Source organism: Lolium perenne, chromosome 6, assembly GCF_019359855.2.
Source record: "Lolium perenne isolate Kyuss_39 chromosome 6, Kyuss_2.0, whole genome shotgun sequence".
Lineage (NCBI taxonomy): Eukaryota > Viridiplantae > Streptophyta > Magnoliopsida > Poales > Poaceae > Lolium > Lolium perenne.
Window position 1 is genome coordinate 240,189,382 of NC_067249.2, and position 19,403 is coordinate 240,208,784.

Below are 19,403 nucleotides of genomic sequence, written 5' to 3' on the forward strand. Positions count from 1 at the left end.
GTACCCCGTGATTTGGACGGGATTGAGGAGTTTTAGGCCAGGATTGAACAAGATGCCTTGTGGGCTGTGGCGTTGAGTTAACGGGCCCATACGCTCTCACACTTTTGTTATCATGAAGATACTCATTAAGTTTCATGTGATAAAAAACTCTAAGAATTAAGACCAGCCCTGTCAATGGGTTTTTTACCTGGCTTCGACAAAAGAGCCTCACCACTCCTTCAGGAGACCCATGTACTCGTGACACACAGCAACCGCATCTGAAATTCTCAAGCATGTACCATCGACCACCAGTAAGATGAAGGGAGTATATTCTTCTTGCCAACAGAACTCCCATTAAACGTACCTCACCAACAACATCTACAAAGCATCGTAAATTTTCAGCCGTAACATACACATGCTGCATTAAGAAATAAAAAATAAGAATGACTTACGTTGATCACACGGTTAGCTCTAGACGGCTGAAGATATTGTCCCCATCATCACCTAGCGCAGAATAAGAAGCAACAAGTGCATCTTGTGCACCAATATATAGCGAGTTGTAGATCTTCCAATATACTTCACGTTTTCCTTGCTGGATGGGAAAGGCCCTCGAGACAATAATTTAGAACCACAGCAGCACCTAGAGCAACTCTTTACTCATCCCCTCAATGGCCTCCATGACAGAATTTATGACATGGCGGGAGGTCTCAAATATATTGCGCCAGACATAGTTAAGCAAATGGACAAGAACATCCTCACAGCCCAAGTGAGCAACTCCTAGAGCCATATGTTTAACAGTAGATGCAGCAGTCTCCCTGTGAACTAGATCCCTGTCCATTAAAGCATCTTCAAGGGAGTGACAACATCTACGTAATCTTCGCGCATCTCACCAATATACTCAAAGAGGAATGAGAGAGATTTCAAAACACCATTCTGGACATTGAGCTCTAGAACCCGGTACTCATTCATGAGGGCAGGCAAAACTGTAAAAGGAAAGCAAGTTTCGGCAACAATAGCAGATGCTACAGTGGTGCGGACACGGTTCTGTCGCTCCTGCACCTCCAAGTTATTCAACAGAGTGGTCAACACGTCCTGCAGCCCAATTGCCTTCGCAACATAACCAAATGTGTTCAGTGACTCTTCTGATACCCTCCTTGTGTGCCTTCAACATTTCCAGCAGCTCAAAACAAATCTCATCCACTCCCTAGCTGCTAGCTCTGCTCTACGATCAGCAATCCTACCAACTAGATCAATGCAGTTCTCTTATCTTGCCCATGGCAATAACATTCACAATAGCTTTCAAAGCTCCGAGAATTGAACTCAGCACCTCAGGATACTCCTCTCCCAAGCACTCATACAGCACAACACCAAGGTGACCAATAAGCTGCTCCTCCTGACCTGCTTCATCACAATGGATATCCTTGAGATCAAATCGGCAGCCTGCTGCCTAACTTTTGCACTCTTGTCGTTCAACCGCCACTTGATGATACCACATATATGAGGAAGGTAAGGCTTGACCCTCTGGCCAAGTGCATTTGCAAAATCTCCAAAACCATTAGGCATGACATTTGCATAATCAGTAGTCTGCTTTTGGAAAGCATAAAGGATGTCATCAACAAGCAGCTCCTCTAGACGAGGATCAATATCTTAGGCACCCAAATTAGCTACCACCTTCTAAATTAATTCCATCACCATTCTACTGTAAGGCTCACTTTCATCTTTCAGATCCTGGACAATCTCATCAACCATACCAGTAACTGCCACCTTATTTGCCATCTCTACAGTTGTTTGCACAAGTTGCTTATAGTTCCTACGATCTAGAGCCATTCTCCTAAACCAGAAGTGTTTGAATAGTTCTGGAAGGATGTCATTACGGATAAAATAAGCCTCTACACCCTCTGTACTGACACTGTTTGACAACATTTAGGACGATATTCTTTGTCTCTTCATCTGGTGGCTGGAATTCCTGAATCAGAACTTGCATCACCTTCTTCGTATCGTAACTGGAATACAGAGCATCCATAGGAGGGATGATGAAGCCAATAGCCTTAAAGAAGGCAGCAAGGACCTTTCCGCAGTGAGATCTGATAACCTTCCAGAGAGGCTTCAACACGCTATCAAAACTTCCTATACCATAGAGTGCAGCAGCTTCAGCAAGTGTAGAAAGAGAGGGCAGTGATTATCCATACTTTCTGGTTCTCATCACTTATACCATGCTCAATTATCCCAATTAGGTTCTTATGGCGAGGCATAACAACACAGACCATGAGAATAGCAATCTGTTGAACAATCTTGATAACATTGTGCCGAGCTTACCAGGACTTCTTACTCTGACAGACAGCCATCAAAAATGGGAGGAGGGCAGGGATGCCCAAACCAGAAGCCACCACACTGAATGCCCTAGCAGTTGTATTCCTCACATACTTGGCTTCATTTTCATCTACTTGGAATTGTCGAGAGAGGGCATCTGCAACTGCATTTTCTTTGCCTTTCTTGTACTCTATTTTGTAATCGAACTCCAATAATTTCAGCATCAATTTATGTTGTATTCCCTCCAATAATCTCTGACTGCCCAGGTATTTGAGTGCTTGCTGATCAGTTTTGATGACGACCTTGTTCCCTAAGAAGTAATGCCGCCATTTCTTTAAGGCATGTAGGATAGCAAGTGCTTCCTTCTCGTATATAGATTGAGCATTAGTTTTTGGACCAAGGCACTGACTGTAGAAAGCAATAGGTCGTCCTTCTTGCATTAAGACTGCACCGATACCAGAGCTACAAGCATCTGTTTCAAGTGTAAATGGTATTGCAAAGTTGGGAAGGCGCAGTAATGGAGGGTTGGACATGACTTGTTTCAAGGTTGCAAAAGCTGCTTCTTGGTCAGGCCCCCGCTGAAAATTATCTTTCTTGAGGGCAAGATACAAAGGTTGGCAAACTGTGGCATAACCTTTGATAAATCTCCTGTAATATCCTGTTAAACCAAGGAAATCACGTAGCTTTTTAAGTGTTTTGGGTGTCTTCCATTCAACTATATCTTTGATCTTTGATGGATCGGTTGACACTCGTTGGCCGGATATGATGTGACCCAAGTATTCAACGGACTCTTGTCCAAATGTGCATTTTTGTAACTTAGCTTTGAGTTGATGGTCATGAAGTATTTGCAGTATCACTCGGAGATCTTCCTGGTGTTGGATTGTGTCACTGCTGTAGACGAGAATGTCATCGAAGAAACCAAAACAAACTTCATCAGTTCTTGGAATGTTGCAGGAGCATTGCTAAGACCAAACGGCATCACTCTGTACTCATAGTGCCCTGAATGGGTTGAGAAAGCAGTTTTGGGGATATCTTCTTTCATTCTGATCTGGTGATAGCCGGATTGAAGATCTAATTTGGAGAAGACTGTGGCACCATGCAACTCGTCAAGTAGATATCTATCACAGGTATTGGAAACTTACTTTTGATAGTCAGATCATTTAGGCCTCTAAAGTCCACACACAGTCTCCAGCTTCTGTCTTTTTTTCTTGACTAGAATAACTGGAGAAGAGAAAGGACTACTGTTAGGCTGAATTTCCCTGTTCAAGAGCATTTGCTTGATGATAGTTTCAATAGTATTCTTCTGGTTGTGTGACATACGGTAGGGACGTATGTTAGGAGGCTTGGATCCAGGCAATAGAGGAATTGAGTGATCTGTGGCCCTATGAGGTGGCAATCCTTCAGGTTCAGCAAAGACGTCAGCAAAAACCTGCAAAATTTCCTGAAATTCTTCTGGAGGTATTGAAGTTTCCAAGTCAGAGAGTGTTGTTCTGACATCATCAATGCTATATAGGATGTATCCAGTGGCTTGTTCCTCTATTAACTTGGAACATTCCATTGCTGAGATCACCAGATTGTTTCTTGGTACCAAATGATTTGAAGGTATATGTTTGACCTTCATGCCCAATTGTTAAGGTTCGTTCAATGAAGTCGAACGTCACTGGATTATGAAGCTTGAACCAGTTGACTCCCAGAATAGCATCTGAACCTCGAAGTTCTAGGATGCGGAAATCAGCAGATAGCACATGTCCCCGAACGATGAATTTGTGGTTGTAAGCAATGGCTTCAGAAACCAATTCTCCTCCACCCGCTACCCGGACTCGTCTTGCTGGAGCTGGTGTCATGATTATATTATGGTCAGCACATGGAAGCTATCCGTAGCACATGGAAGCTGGAATTCAGTAGCTTCACAGGTTAGTGACAAAACCAAATCGAAGCCAGAAAATAGAACACATAGGCCGGATTGAATAACACTGTAACGTGGTTGGATACTACCTTGGTACAGCAGGAAAAATAGGATGTAGTCATTGCAGAGAAGCCATTACGGAAGGTGATGTAGTGTGGAAAGAGAAGGGGAGAGACTGAAATGTCTCAAGTATCTTTTTAGCCTGCAAAATCATAAGCGAATATCCTAATGCATAAACTAAACAGAAAAAAATAGATGGGTAGTCCAGAAAATTAGCAGATTTGATATAAATAGCTAGAATAACATTGCAACAGAGCCCAAATAATAACCTCGATACGACGAGAAGAACAGGGTGGAGAAGGCAATGCAGGGAAGTTGCTAAATGGAAGATTATTGAACAGACTCAATGTTTCTTCCTCGGAAGGTGATGTAGTGTACAAAGAGAAGGGCAGAGACTGAAAAGTCTCAAGTATCTTTTTGGCCTGCAAAAGCATAAGCAAAAATCCTAATGAATAAACAAAACAGAAAAAATATACAGGTAGTCCAGAAAATTAGCAATTTTGACACAAAATGCTCGAATAACATTGCAACAGAGCTCAAGTAATACCTGGATACGATGAGAAAAACAGGGTGGTGAAGGCATTGCAGGGAAGTCGGTAAACGGAAGATGATCGAATAGACTCAATGTTTCTTCTTCCTGTAAACCCACAAGTAATAAATACCCCCTACCTGTACCAAGCAAATAAGCAATACTACAGCTCGAATTGGAATCTACCAGAAAATGAATTTTACCTTTTGATCAGCCCTTAATCTTCTATCAAAGTGTGAGCCAACAATGACATCGTAAAGAAAAGGCGAGACTGAAGCTGCATCAGATTCACCACTGTACCTTGCCTTGGTATACAGATTCTCATTTCTGATCATACTACCCACAGGTTCTGAAACAGGAAAGTGTTGACACTTAATATCCATGGACAATTAGATCATTCATTTAATATAGCTAAAAGGGCAGGTTTAAATGTTTTACACTTATACCTGCATCATCACTTCTAGAGAATTTTATGGCATTCCATACTATGTTATCACTGTTTAGTTTGAAAATGCCACCTCTGTTTGCCTCTGACTTTTGTCTGAAAAACCGAGTGAGATCTGGGAAAACATTCCATCGACTTTTTGGAATACTTGGCGAAGTGAATCTAGGGCACCACAACTCCGAGTGTGAATTGAGAACCCAGAAACCTTTTTCATTACCAATGGATATGCCTCCCACCAAAACAGCCATATGACCAGAGACCCTGTTTGTAGTATCTACAGCTAACGTGGCAGGACCAATAGACTTGTACATTCTGCAGTACTCTAAACCTCCAAATTGCTGCCCAGGAATGAAGTTGACGAGAAGTGGATTTCCATCTGCAATCTCCTCACACATCCACTCATAGTCTTCAGTATCTATAGTGGACATTTTCTCAATCCTATACTGCTTGCCAGTCTGAAAGGGAACAAATGAGAACATTTTAGTTTTAGGTGTCTAGCACACAATATAAAGAAATACCAATTGACTGTTGCAATTACCATTAATGAGATGCCTTGATTCCTAATATGTTGAGCCAGATACAATAACTTATGCAAGCCAACATTATAGTAAAGCGGAACCTTTCGACACATCTTGGGACACTCATCTTTGTATATCTGAGCAAGATCCATAGCATCTACAGTAGAATCCGAAATGCTTAGGTACTCTTTCTTGAGAATGCACTCAAGGCGATGAATTATCTCAATTAAGTGAGCAATTGCATAAGCAATGCATTCAGCTGCAAAATAAATAAAGATGGACTGAATAGTGAGAGTGTAATCGACAGGCACTATTTGCATTCAGCATGAAAATGAACACTTGGACTAGAATGACAAAAATGAAAACAATACCTAAAGTATGCATAGAAGGTTTACATTTTACAAACTAAAAGTTCATAACATAAAAGTGATAGTTTACAATGCTTACGCTCAGTTCCTTGATCCTGAATCTTCTGAATCAATGGAATTTCATTCACCTTAATGTCAGCCATAGAAAAATCAACATTTCCTGTGAACTGCAATTAGAAATTGTGGAAACACCACATCAAAATTAAAGCATACAAAGAAAACAGAAAAGTTTAAAAAAAAATTGTTCGGTGTGGTGTTAAGTGACCAAGGGCCGAGCTGCCACCGCCTAGTGACGCAATACATCATCACCCAAAAGGTAGTGAAAAGTGTGCACGGGTCTGACACAAAGGTTAAGGAAGCTAGCCAAGGCAAATAGGTTTTGGGTGGGTAGTTGGAATGTAGGATCCTTGACGAGGAAGCTAGGAGAGTTAGTGGATGCTGAGATTAGGAGGCATGTAAATATTCTTTGTGTCTAGGAGACTAGATGGGCAGGTCAAAAGGCTGGGGAAGTAAAGAATTTCGTTTTCAAACTTTGGTATTCTACTCGGCTGGTAGTAGGAATGGCGTAGGCATCCTAATAGAGAAGAGCCTTAAGAATGGAGTAGTGGTCGTCTTGAGACCAGGGGACAGAATCATCCTAATCAAGCTAGTTGTTGGGGACCTTGTCCTCAACATTATTAGTGCTTATGCCTCACAAGTTGGGCTTGACTCGGCCGCTAAGAGACAATTCTGCAAGACTTGGAGGGCATGGTTAGTAGTGTACCGGTAACCGAGATAGGATCTCAATGGCAATGTAGGTACAAATAACATAGGGTTTGAGGGAATAAATGGGGGCTTTGTGTATGGCAACAGAAACTATGAGGATAAGGTTGTCCTAGACTGTGGGGTAGCCTGCAACCTGTTGGTAGCTAACACTTTCTTTAGGAAGAGGCAATATCACTTAGTGACCTTTAGTAACGCTCAACACTAGCCAGATGGACTTTTTCCTCACTAAGAGAATGGATAGGAGGGCTAGTTTGCATTGTAAGGTGATCCCTGGAGATTGTGTTGTGGCGCCACATAAGCTTGTGGTGGACGACTTTCGCTTTCAGGCATGTGTTTTCAGGACAAAGGTGCCAAAATCACAAGAAAGTAGTGGAAGCTGAGAGGGCACGCGCAACAATCCTTTATGGAGACGATGCTCGTGAAAGGACCTTGGGATGAAGAGGGAGGTGCATATTGCATGTGGATGATGGTGGCAACTTGCATTCGGAAGGTAGCTAGGTAGGGGTGTAAACGGATCGGATCGGATCGAATTTCGCTCATACCATATCTTTTACCTCATATTTTTCTCGGATTCGGATCGGAGCGGATATTGACAAAAAGGCAAGAAACATGAAGCTAAGGACACATGGTTGTGGAATGAGGGTGTCCAAAAGCATATCAAGGAAAAGGAGTGCTACAAGATAGAAGCGCAAGCAAAGTGGTGAAATACAAAGGGCCGGTGTCAATTGGAAATTAGAGCTATGGAGGCAGAACTAGGAATCTGAGGGGTTCAAACTTAATAAGACCAAGACTGAGTATATGAGGTGTGTCTTTAGCGGCAATGTGTACGAAGAGCTAGAGGATAGTTCGAATCAAATAGTGCCCAATAGGGACTCCATCCGGTACTTGAGATCAAAGTTGCAAAGATGGTGATATCGATGAGGACATTTGCCACTGGATGAACAGGTGGATGAAGTTGCAGCAAGCATTGAAAATCCTATGTGAGTATGTGACAAGAAAGGCCCCACAAAAGCTGACAAATAAGTTCTATAGGATGGCGATTAGACCCACGTTGCTATATAGAGCAAAATGTTGGTCCACTAAAAGACAACACATGATGTGACTGCTAAGGTGGACATGCGGCCACACAAGAAAGGACCAAATTAGGAACGAGGTAATACGTGATAGGGTAGGATGGCACATATTGAAAAGAAGCTATTCTAGCACCGGCTAAGGTGGTTTCGGCAATATCCAGTGGAGGCCTCCAGAAGCACCAATTAACAATGGACTTCTAAAGGGTACAGAGAATGCTAGGAGGGGCAGAAGGCGACCAGGGAGGACATGGTAAAAAGGGGTTTGAGGGTTTGGAATGTACCTGAGATCTGGCTCTTGATAGGACAACATGGAAATCAGCAATTAATGTGTCGAATCTGAGTCTACTTGTTTTTTGTTAACTTTTTTCTCTCTTTCCCTTTTTTGCTTTCATACGTTCTAGTGGGTTTCATATCTAGTCTACCCCAACTTGCTTGAAACAAAAGGCTTTGATGTTCATGCTATTGTAAAGAAAAGTTGAACGAACTTACAGGTGCTAAACAAATGCGGCATCTCCAAGCAGGAAGATCGAACAAAAGATATCTTATAGGAATATTCTCCCACCCACAGCCACAGGTCCACGTTTTTGCATCATATTTGCTTCTTGCCACGAAGACAGTCTGACGACCATGGATGATTCGTTCTACAAAAACAAATGACAGTGAACAACATCCAGAAGCTCATCTTTACAACATGATATGATAATCAACTCAAAATACCTAATCACTAAAATTGCACAGACAAATAATAGAAGTGCAAAAAAATAAACTGCAAGAGAATAGCCTAAACTACGTAGACTACAATCAATGGGGAAAATACACATTTAGTATAAATTACTCTAAACCCCTCCCTCAAGCTCATGGTGGGTCAATTAGTCAGTTCCCAACAACCTTAAAAGGATTCAACCGTGCTATGAAAAAAAAAATGTAAATGCCGATTCGGTCCAACCAATTCAAACAATGCTACTCCCTCCGATCCAGATTAAGTGACTCCATTTTGTCTAGATACGAATGTACTTAGATGCATTAGTTGACAAGATACGTCAGTATCTAGATAAAATGGATTCACTTAATTTGGATCACAGGGAGTATTATTCTTACCCTGGTCGCCTCCACTGCCTCCAAAATTAGGCATAAGAGCACACTGCCAAAAAAAAATATAGAAATACAAAATTAAAATTAGATTATAAATCTGAAAGACCAAAGGGGGGAGTAACTTATGCACTTAAAATCGATTTAATGTAGTAAAATTAAACTCAACACGGAGACAAAATACAATCTAAGGAGTAAAGGCTCGTTACACTGTGCTACATTCCATTCCATCACCATGTCAGATATAGTATGATGTTGTAGTTTAACAACGAGAGGGTCTCGAGCAATTACCGCGCAAGGAGGAAGAGCGGTGGTGGAGGATTGGAGCCCGGAGAGCCCACGTGGCGTGGCGGCGACTCGATGGCGATGGGAGGCAGCAACAGGAGTACTGTAGTCAGGAACGGGAGACGCTTCAGCCTCGTCGGTTGGAGAACAAATTCGATCGTGCTGTACTCCCCGCCGTCGGCGACGGGTAGTATCGGACGCCGGTCGCCGGCTTCCCGGGACTGCGCCGTGGGGCGCCGCCGGCCTACCTGCTCTGCCGCTAGGGTTGGGGCCTTAGCGGGAAACGGGGACGTGGCGAACGGAGTAGGGAGCGCCAAGGGTGGAGGAAGAGCGGCGGTGGGGATTTTCGCCGGGAGAGGCGGCGGTGGCGTGGCGGCGATTCTACTGAGCTCGTGTCAGGAACGGGAGACGCTTCAGGCTCGTCAGGGATGTCACGGCCCACCCTGTGAACGTGGGGGTGATATACACCGCACACCCTCCCCAGCCGGCCGGCCCAGTAATTTTTTTTTCATTTCTGTTTTCTTTTTGCGCTCCATTTTAAATCCGTTCAAAATTTGGAAATCGTCCATAATTCAAAAATTGTTCAAAATTAAAATTTTGTTCAAACTTCGAAATTATTTAAAAAAAATTAAATCGTGCTCCGCCACCATGGCCGAGACTCTAGCCAGTTGGCGTCCTCGTCGGCCAATGACGTGGCCATTGCGGCGGTCGTGGTCGCGTCCCCGTCGTAGATGTCGGGGATGACGTCCTCCAGCTTCACAACGGCTGGAGGCACGTCCTCCATCTCCTCGTCCTCATCGTTGTGTCGTCATTGTCGTCATCGTAGGAGACCTCGTTCTCGTTGTCGGGCACATGGTCGCCAGGCATGAATTCCCGGCGGTCGCGGATGACCTGGTGCGCCTTGTGTTCCCAGGCGAGGAACGCGCGTCATAAATCCTCCCGTCAGAACTGTTGTGGGTATACTTCATAGGTGTGCCATCGACAGGGTCCAGATCCGGCAAGCCCGAGTGGCCCACAGATGGTGGTGGTGGCATATGGCCCACCGGGCGATCCAGTTATTGTTGATTGACGATGGAAGATGTTCAGCTCAGGAACAAGGAACCGGATCCAGCGTGCCCTATGCTCGAAGTCGGATCCATGAAGACCCATGAAGAAAGCCGGATCGAGGACGACAAGTTAGCAATAGGTGGATCCTTGACATGCACGGTAATGTAATGTTCCGTAGTTAGGTAACTTGTATTTGGGTAGGACTTTTCGTAGAAACCTTAGATCCGGGCGCCTAGATAAGCCGGATCCTAGGAGCCCTAGAGGCACAACCACAACTCATTGCAACACGCGCAAGCGCCCAGATAATTCCAGACAAGCAGCAGTAGGCACTGCCCTTGTGCAGCGTGATTCAAGCTCGGTGAATCGCGTACCACCATCCCGATGGCTCTGCGCCCTTTGGCCCCATCTTGTTTCCCCTTCGTGAGGATACCTCATATTGGGTATTGTCGAATAGGCCACGACAATTGGCGCCCACCGTGGGGCCAGCGACGTCTAGAGGCCGGAACCGGGCGGGTTCCGCCTTTGCAGGCATCAGCGACACGGTCGTCGTGGGGCGCGTTTTGTACGCTGGAAACTTTTCGATCATCCCACCGGACAAGTGCTAAATTCCGGCTAAGAAGGACGTAGTCAAACTCTCCATCATCCCGATCGGCGGGATACACAACTTCATCGGTGAAACCGTCGATTCAGACGGAAACACCCTGGTAAATTCTACACCTACGACCGCAGCTGCAAGGATCCGATCTGAGTTGTTGGAGCTTCCCAAGGAGATTCCGCCTTAGATCTGGAAATTTTAGAGTCCACCCTATCCGTCCTGAGCAAGAAGAAACGGTGGAAGACCAACGCATATCCACTTGGGTTTTCCACGTGTTAGAGAAGCAGAGGTGACACTTCGTGCACTTCCTCGCACACACGCCTGGATCTGCCTCTCCGAAAGAGGGCGCCAGATCCGAGCAGCTAGATGGTGCCGGAGACAATGATGGATCCTTACTCGACGACCTTAGCCCACTCCCAGATGAAGTCTCCCCCATGGCGTGAGAAGAGTATGATGTGTGGTGCAGGTAGGTGGACGCTGCTGAGGAGGCCGATTGTCATTCTTCTCCCCCAAAGCAGGTCTTCCCGACCCTTGCTGGCCTAGACGATGATGAGGACGATTCAGACCTAACTCCGCCGGGAGCAAGGATACCCGATCATATGATTCCGGATGCTCCGCCACGGGTCCATACCCGACGGACGGATCAGCTGCTAGGCCGAAACCTAAACTTCGCGGAGGAAACAACAGCTGAGGCTATCATGCGGCTAGCAGGCGAAAACGGGGAGAATGTTCGTGCACAAGGAAATCCTAACCAATCCCCTCACCCCAGATTTAGCGATGGATCCGGACGCCTTCCAAGCAAAACGGCAAGAACTCTTGGCTGAAGCTCGAAACCTCACCAAGCTTACCTTGGAAATTCTAAAAGACAAGGTCGCTACCGACCAAGAGTACGAGCAAGCCCGCATGCATGAGCAGAACACGGAGGAAACCTACCGGGAAGCGGAAGCGCTGAAGGCCCAGTTGGAAACGCAAGTCAAGCGAACCTAATAGGACCCGAAGAAGAAGAGGATGAGGCGGAGGGACACGATCTCCCCTCGCAACATCAACTTTGACGACGCAACACACCGCAGACCCCTGGCAACCCTAAAGGATAACATGGAAAAAGCGGCAGAGCTCCTAGACAACGATGACAATAAAGTCAACCTCGATTAAGGGCGATCGTTGACACTGCTACGAAGCAGTAGAGTAAGGCGGATATTTCGCGCAGGCTAGTTTCCAACCCGGAGGCTTGCCTATCCACAACGCAAAATCTTCCTGCCGAAAAACAGCAGGGGCACCACGAAGACCAATCTCGTACCGGCCCATTAGAGTGTTGGAGAAAGACTAGGGAAACACCTGAACCCGATCCTCATATTATCGGATACTCCTAAGGATAAACCTAATGGGAAGGGTCCAATATTCACTAGCAAAGACAAATACCGTAACGCCTCACCACCAAAGCACCGCTATGCAGCACCACACCCTCGCTCACGTAGTCCTGCCGAAAACGCCAAGCTCCATGGGGCTTGCGGAATAAACATTCGCGAAAATGCTGAGCCTAGGAGAGGCTGGAACGATAATCGCGAAGGTGAAGGCAGGCACTCTGAGAATGCGAATAAAAACAAGTAAAATTGTACCTCACTAACAATCTGAGAATGAAAATAAAAACTGAAAGTACAATTCTAACACCAATCTAAGAATGCAAATAATGAAGACTAAGGTCATTATATAGAAAATGAAAACTGAAGAAATTAACTGAGAATCTTAGAATCACTAACTGAAGAACGAAATATCAATAAGGTATACTAGTTTTGATGCAGTCTCATTTTGGCAAAAAATGATGTCGCGCACGATCTTCCGAGAGCCGTTCTTGTCTCATCCTTGGACACATGTTCCTGAGAAAATGACAAGAAACCACGACAATTGAGGCTACGGTGTCACATGACCACGTGTTGGAGGCTAAGCGACACATAAGCACTAACTCTGGGGCAGGTTCACGACAGACAGCACTGATTTCACGTTTGGCCTAGTTTAACCACGTTTCTGTCAAGTTGGGGCCACTGTCAGGTGCCACGTGTCCATGCCTTGACGGTGGGCGTGGACGGCCGTTAGGTCTGCGTGTTAAGTGGTTCTGGACAGCTCTTCTCTCTCTCCTTCGCTCACTTCTCTGCCATAGCTGTCGATAGAGCCTCCCAACGCCGCCGTCGCGCCGCCGCCAAGCTCTGCCGCCGTGCCGCCGGAACGGTTTCCTGGAGTGACGAAGACGAATCTCCTGATGACTTGAGCTCCCTAGGCACCGAGGTTAGTGATTTCCGACCCACTCTGTGGCAAATCTAGGGTTAGGGTTCATAGTAATTTGGGGGTTTCTTATTTGAGCTCGAGTTTTGGGGTTTTTACTTTGAACATTTGCTCTGTTAGGGTCCCAGTATCATGTATGACTCCGATTTTTGTGGAAGAGCTGATGATGGAGAAATGCCTGTGCTTTGCAAATGTAATTGTGTGGCTGTCAAGCATGTTGCCTTTGAAGGATGCTGGACTGGCAGGAGGTTCTTGGCGTGTCCAGGGGAGGTCTGTGTTACTCATGATCTCAGTTGCAGTTATACATCATTAGATTTGATGCATTGTGTGGTACTAACTGTTGAATGTCATGACATTTACATTTTGGGGTGGAGAAACATGTGACTTTGTGCACTGGGTTGATGAAGTTTGGCCTGCACCCTTTGCAAGTCCCTGTCCAAGCTGTGGGAAATGTATTATACCTGCAAACAGGGTAGGATAAATGATGCCCTGGATAATGTTGATAGAAGGTACAAGGCTCAGGATGAGATTGCAAAGCATAAGGTTGACATGAAGCTTGCACAAGATGATCTGAAGCAAGTGGTGGAAGAGAAGCAGGTTACACTAGCTTTGAAGGCCAAAGCTGAACAAGCTCTGATTGAAGCCAGGGCAGAACTTGAGGATAAGAAAAAATTGGATGCATCAACTTCTAACATGCACAAGTGTTTGAGGTTAAAGGCAGAGCAAGAGAGGGACAAGTTGAAGGAAGAGAAGAGGAAGCTAGAGCACTTCATTGCAGAACTGATGAAACATAATGAAGGGGCTAGATCAAAGCTTAGGAAGATCAAAGAAATATGTGATGAGTAGTTGTCTTGGATGTGTTGTTGAACTATTTAGTAATTTGTCATGAGTGTATTGTTGAATTATGTAGTGATTTGTCATGAGAAGTGTTGGCAGAAGTGTGCATGAACTGTGCATGAACTAGTAGGTTGAATTGATGTAATAAGTTAAATGATGTGGTGATTATCTGTTGAACTAGTAATGTGTCTTAATACTGTCATATTTGTTTACCATTTATGTGTCGGCATCGACTGTCGAGAACATTTTGGTTCATTTGTTTAACATTTAGGTCTCGGCATCGAGTGTCGAGAACCTAAAGGTCTATTTGTTTACCATTTAGGTCTCGGCATCGACTGTCGAGAACCTAAAGGTCTATTTGTTTACCATTTAGGTCTCGGCATCGACTGTCGAGAACCTTTTGGTCCATTGGTTTACCATTTAGATCTCGGCATCGACTGTCGAGAACCTAAAGGTCTATTTGTTTACCATTTAGGTCTCGACATCGACTGTCGAGAACATTTTGGTCCATTGGTTTACCATTTAGGTCTCGGCATCGACTGTCGAGAACCTTTTGGTCATATTAAACATCACAATTGACATCAGATTTGACAGATATTGAAATTTAGACATCAAATTTCACAGAACTTAAAATTTAGACATCACATTTGACAGAACTTAACAGAGATTTCAGAGCAAATTTGACAGCAAGTACCAACAAACCACAAAATAGCAAGTAGCAAATAGAGGTCCAACTAGCATTTCAGATAACCGAGATCTCCAGATAATGGAGATAACAAGTACCAACACACCCTGGCCCCTCCAGATAATGGAGATAACAAGTACCAACAGACCACAAAATACCAAGTAGCAACAGAGGTCCAACTATAGGTTCTCTAGTGAACAACTAACAATCATCTGGTGAACAGCTAGGACCAGCATATGAATTGCCAAGAGGTCCAACTCCAGGTTCTTGCCAGCACTTGCATTTGCACCAGCTGTGAAGTATGAATACACACCCTGGCCCCTCCCTTGAGCAGATGATCTTGGACCTGGTGGAGCAGTAGGAGGCCTTGTTGCAGATGATCTTGGAGCTGCTGGAGCAGTAGGAGGCCTTGTTGCAGATGATCTTGTAGCTGGTGGAGTTGTAGAACCCGATGGAGCACTAGCAGATGGAGCACTAGCAGATGGAGCTGTAGAAGCAGATGGAGAACTTGCTAATGGAGCATTAGAACCTAGTGGAGGCATAGTTCTACTTGGCTGCAACATCTCATTGTAAATAGACAGAATTAGAAATGCAGTAGTGATGGAGTTAATTGCACATAAATATAAATTCTCATAAATTACCTTGTGATTATTTTTCCTAATGGCAAGGTCAGGCTTCAAAGGTTGTGTGCAACTAGTATACTTGTGACCTTGCAATTTGCAATTGCTACATGTTATGGTACCCATTCTTGATGTATCATTAGGCTTGGGCACTTCAGTTTTTCCCTTCCTCCTCTTCTCTTGCCTTCTACCCAACATGTGGTCTTTGAACTTTGGTGGCATTATGTCTGGAGTGTTTGTTTTGGTCCAACCATGTTGTGCTGGCATTGGATAGAAGATTGGTCTATAGCTTGCCACATACATGGGTTTTTTGAAGAAATCTGACACAAAATCTTCAGGATGCATGCCAACTTGGTAAATAGCACTAACTGCATGATTGCAAGGCATTCCTGTCAGGTCCCATTTCCTGCAAGAGCAACTCCTTTTGTCCAGGTTGACCTCTTCACTATGGTTGCCACTTTGTACCTGCCATAGGTCAATATCTGACCTCTTTGGTACACATGCCCTTAAATATTTCTTCATCAGCTCCAGCATCTCAGTGTAGTGTGGTGTTATGGCCCATGAAGCTTTCTGTCCTCCATCTCTCTTGCCATCATGCCTCACCATTTGCTTCTCATAAATTCCAACAAGCATAGTTACAATGGGCTTGCTCCTAACATCAAGTATGTACCTGTTGAACACTTCACTCAAATTGTTAACAACCAAATCAGTTTTGCAATTTGTGTCCATTGCCCACCTGGCCCATGTGTGCACAGGTATCTTGGACAACCACACCCAAGATGCCTCTGATTGTTTCTTTAATTCTTCCATTGCAACATCGAATCCATGCTTTGTGTAAGAATAAGCTGCATTGTCCATACACTTTTTAAAATCTTCTCCTCTAAAGCCAGCAGTTTGAAAATTGGCATAGATGTGCCTCAAGCAGTATCTCTGTGGGCTATTTGGGAATACAGTTGACACTGACTTCAGCAAGCCCTTCTGCCTGTCTGACATGATAGTGTATCTCCCAAATTTCCCTTCATCTCCACCAAGTGCTTCTTTCAGTTGTTCTAAGAACCAAACCTAATTCTCTGTATCTTCCTTAGCAACTACAGCCCAAGCAATTGGGTACATGTTGTTGTTGCCATCTCTTCCTGTTGCAGCAAGTATTTGAGCACATGTTGTCAACTTAATAAAGCAACCATCTAGACCTATGAATGGCCTACAACCTTCAAGAAACCCTAGCCTTGCAGCATTAACACAAAAGAACAAACCATGGAATCTTGGTTCATAGGAGATATCAACATTGTGTCCCTGCTTCATTGCCTCAGTTTCTTCTTCTGTTGGCCCGTGACAATACATCTAGAACCAGGGTTTTTATCAATTACAGTTTGTAGATAATCCCTGATTCTAAAATACTGCTTCTTATGATCACCAAGCACCATCTGCCTGCCTTTAGTCTTTGTCCTGTATGCCATCCTTTTGGGAACTGATACACAAAAATCTTTCTTTGCTTTGTCCAGCAAAGAAGTGATGTTGGTATTTGGGTCAGACCTGAATTTTTCCACATACTGTCTGCTAAGCCACTTTGAATTCACCCTGGTATTGGTAGGATCAGTTGGACATGTATGATGTAGCTCCATCTTCTTGATGCAAAATTTCTCCTCATTCTTGATCTGAGAAGCTGCCATATAAAATGGACAACCAAACTTCTCCTTCTGCTTGCAGTCCACAATGATACTGTCTTTGCAGTTTCTATGATAGTGGAAATTTCTAACCTGCTGAATGTGCAATCTAGCAAGAGCCTCTCTGAACTGATAAACATCTCTAAAACAAAGCTTCAAGATGAACTGATGACGTGGGCATTACCCTTCGGGTAGCCAATGTTGCTCTACCCTATACAGTTCAGCTGGAGGCCCATGAAGGTACCCGATGGCAAGATGGGCCACTAAGACAGTGCGGCGGAAGATTACTTGAAGTACAAGACACGGAAGAAGCCGAACAAGGAAAGTTTAGAGATAGATCTACTGTAAACCTACTCGTACTCGATTAGACCTCTCGAGACCTGGCCTCCTATATAAAGGTGTAGGATAACGTTGCATAGAAAACAAAAATTTTCCTACGGCGAACACGCAATCCAAGCCAAGATGCAATCTAGAAGACGGTAGCAACGAGGGGTTATCGAGTCTCACCCTTGAAGAGATTCCAAAGCCTACAAGATGAGGCTCTTGTTGCTGCGGTAGACGATCACTTGCCGCTTGCAAAAGCGCGTAGAAGATCTTGATCACGATCGGTTCCGGCGCCACGAACGGGCAGCACCTCCGTACTCGGTCACACGTTCGGTTGTTGATGAAGACGACGTCCACCTCCCCGTTCCAGCGGGCAGCGGAAGTAGTAGCTCCTCTTGAATCCGACAGCACGACGGCGTGGTGTCGGTGGCGGTGTAGAAGTCCGGCGGAGCTTCGCTAAGCTATGCGGGATGTGGAGGAGCGGGCGGCTAGGGTTTGGGGAGAGGGGGGCGCCGGCCACTATAGGGGTGCGGCCACCTTGGTGGTGTTTGAGGTGGCCGGCCCCCTCCCCCTTGGCCCTCATTATATAGGTGGAACCCCAAGAGGTGGTGTCCAAGTCTTCGAATAAGACCCGAACCAAAAACCTTCCATAGGAGGGGGAAACCTAGCCCAACTAGGACTCCCACCCAAAGGTGGGATTTCCACCTCCCATGTGGGGGGTGGCCGGCCCCCTATGGTGGAGTCCACTTGGGACTCCACCCCCACTAGGGCTGGCCGGCCATGGAGGTGGAGTCCCTTGTGGACTCCACCTTCCTTGGTGGTTTCTTCCGGACTTTTCTAGAACCTTCTAGAACCTTCCATATAACCTTCCGCGACATTTTATTCACATAAAATGACATCCTATATATGAATCTTATTCTCCGGACCATTCCGGAACTCCTCGTGATGTCCGGGATCACATTCGGGACTCCGAACAAATATTCGAACTACATTCCATAATTCAAGTACTACCATTTCAACATCCAACTTTAAGTGTGTCACCCTACGGTTCGAGAACTATGCGGACATGATTGAGTACTCACTCCGACCAATAACCAATAGCGGGATCCTGGAGATCCATAATGGCTCCCACATATTCAACGATGACTTTAGTGATCGAATGAACCATTCACATCCATTACCACTTCCCTTTGTCTCGCGATATTTTACTTGTCCGAGGTTTGATCTTCGGTATCACTCTATACCTTGTTCAACCTCGTCTCCGACAAGTACTCTTTACTCGTACCGTGGTATGTGGTCTCTTATGAACTCATTCATATGCTTGCAAGACATTAGACGACATTCCACCGAGAGGGCCCAGTATATCTATCCGTCATCGGGATGGACAAATCCCACCGTTGATCCATATGCCTCAACTCATACTTTCCGGATACTTAATCCCACCTTTATAGCCACCCATTTACGCAAAGTGGTGTTTGGTGTAATCAAAGTACCTTTCCGGTATAAGTGATTTACATGATCTCATGGTCATAAGGACTAGGTAACTATGTATCGAAAGCTAATAGCAAATAACTTAATGACGAGATCTTATGCTACGCTTAATTGGGTGTGTCCATTACATCATTCACACAATGACATAACCTTGTTATTAATAACATCCAATGTTCATGATTATGAAACTAATCATCCATTAATCAACAAGCTAGTTTAAGAGGCATACTAGGGACTTCTTGTTTGTCTATATATCACACATGTACTAATGTTTCGGTTAATACAATTCTAGCATGATATATAAACATTTATCATAAACATAAAGATATAAATAATAACCACTTTATTATTGCCTCTAGGGCATATCTCCTTCGCCTCCCACTTGCACTAGAGTCAATAATCTAGATTACATTGTAATATACCTAACACCCATGGCATTCTCGGGTGTTGGTCATGCTTTGCCCTAGGGAGAGCTTTAGTCAACGGATCTGCTACATTCAGATCGGTGTGTACTTTGCAAATCTTTACTTCTCCAT

General features: G+C 44.7%; 1 protein-coding gene and 1 pseudogene across 2 annotated transcripts; both read right to left on the reverse strand.

Moving 5' to 3' along the window:
* Positions 1–436: 436 nt before the first annotated feature.
* On the reverse strand, positions 437–2,822 carry LOC139832925 (uncharacterized; annotated as a pseudogene).
* A 1,174-nt stretch (positions 2,823–3,996) lies between these two features.
* Positions 3,997–9,743, reverse strand: LOC127305707 (uncharacterized). 2 transcript variants are annotated; one of them, XM_051336224.2, is made up of 11 exons: positions 9,334–9,743; positions 9,052–9,094; positions 8,443–8,594; positions 6,195–6,282; positions 5,768–6,006; positions 5,231–5,684; positions 4,988–5,133; positions 4,803–4,892; positions 4,525–4,677; positions 4,285–4,397; positions 3,997–4,123 (listed from the first exon to the last, which is right to left on the reverse strand). In XM_051336224.2, the coding sequence occupies exons 2-10, from the start codon at positions 9,083–9,085 to the stop codon at positions 4,314–4,316; spliced, it is 1,440 nt and encodes a 479-aa protein (XP_051192184.1). In that variant the 5' UTR covers positions 9,086–9,094; positions 9,334–9,743; the 3' UTR covers positions 3,997–4,123; positions 4,285–4,313. The 2 variants fall into 2 exon arrangements, with proteins under 2 accessions (XP_051192184.1, XP_051192183.1); XM_051336223.2 differs by having other exon boundaries at positions 4,042–4,180.
* Positions 9,744–19,403: the final 9,660 nt, after the last annotated feature.

Excerpts from the sequence above, each read along its gene's own strand:
- LOC127305707 (XM_051336224.2), bottom strand. The coding sequence starts at position 9,085 with ATGCCTAATTTTGGAGGCAGTGGAGGCGACCAGG. Across the intron at positions 5,134-5,230 it reads CTCTAGAAGTGATGATGCAG|AACCTGTGGGTAGTATGATC; the intron begins GTATAAGTGTAA and ends TTCCTGTTTCAG. Across the intron at positions 4,398-4,524 it reads GTTCTTCTCGTCGTATCGAG|GCTAAAAAGATACTTGAGAC; the intron begins GTTATTATTTGG and ends ATGATTTTGCAG.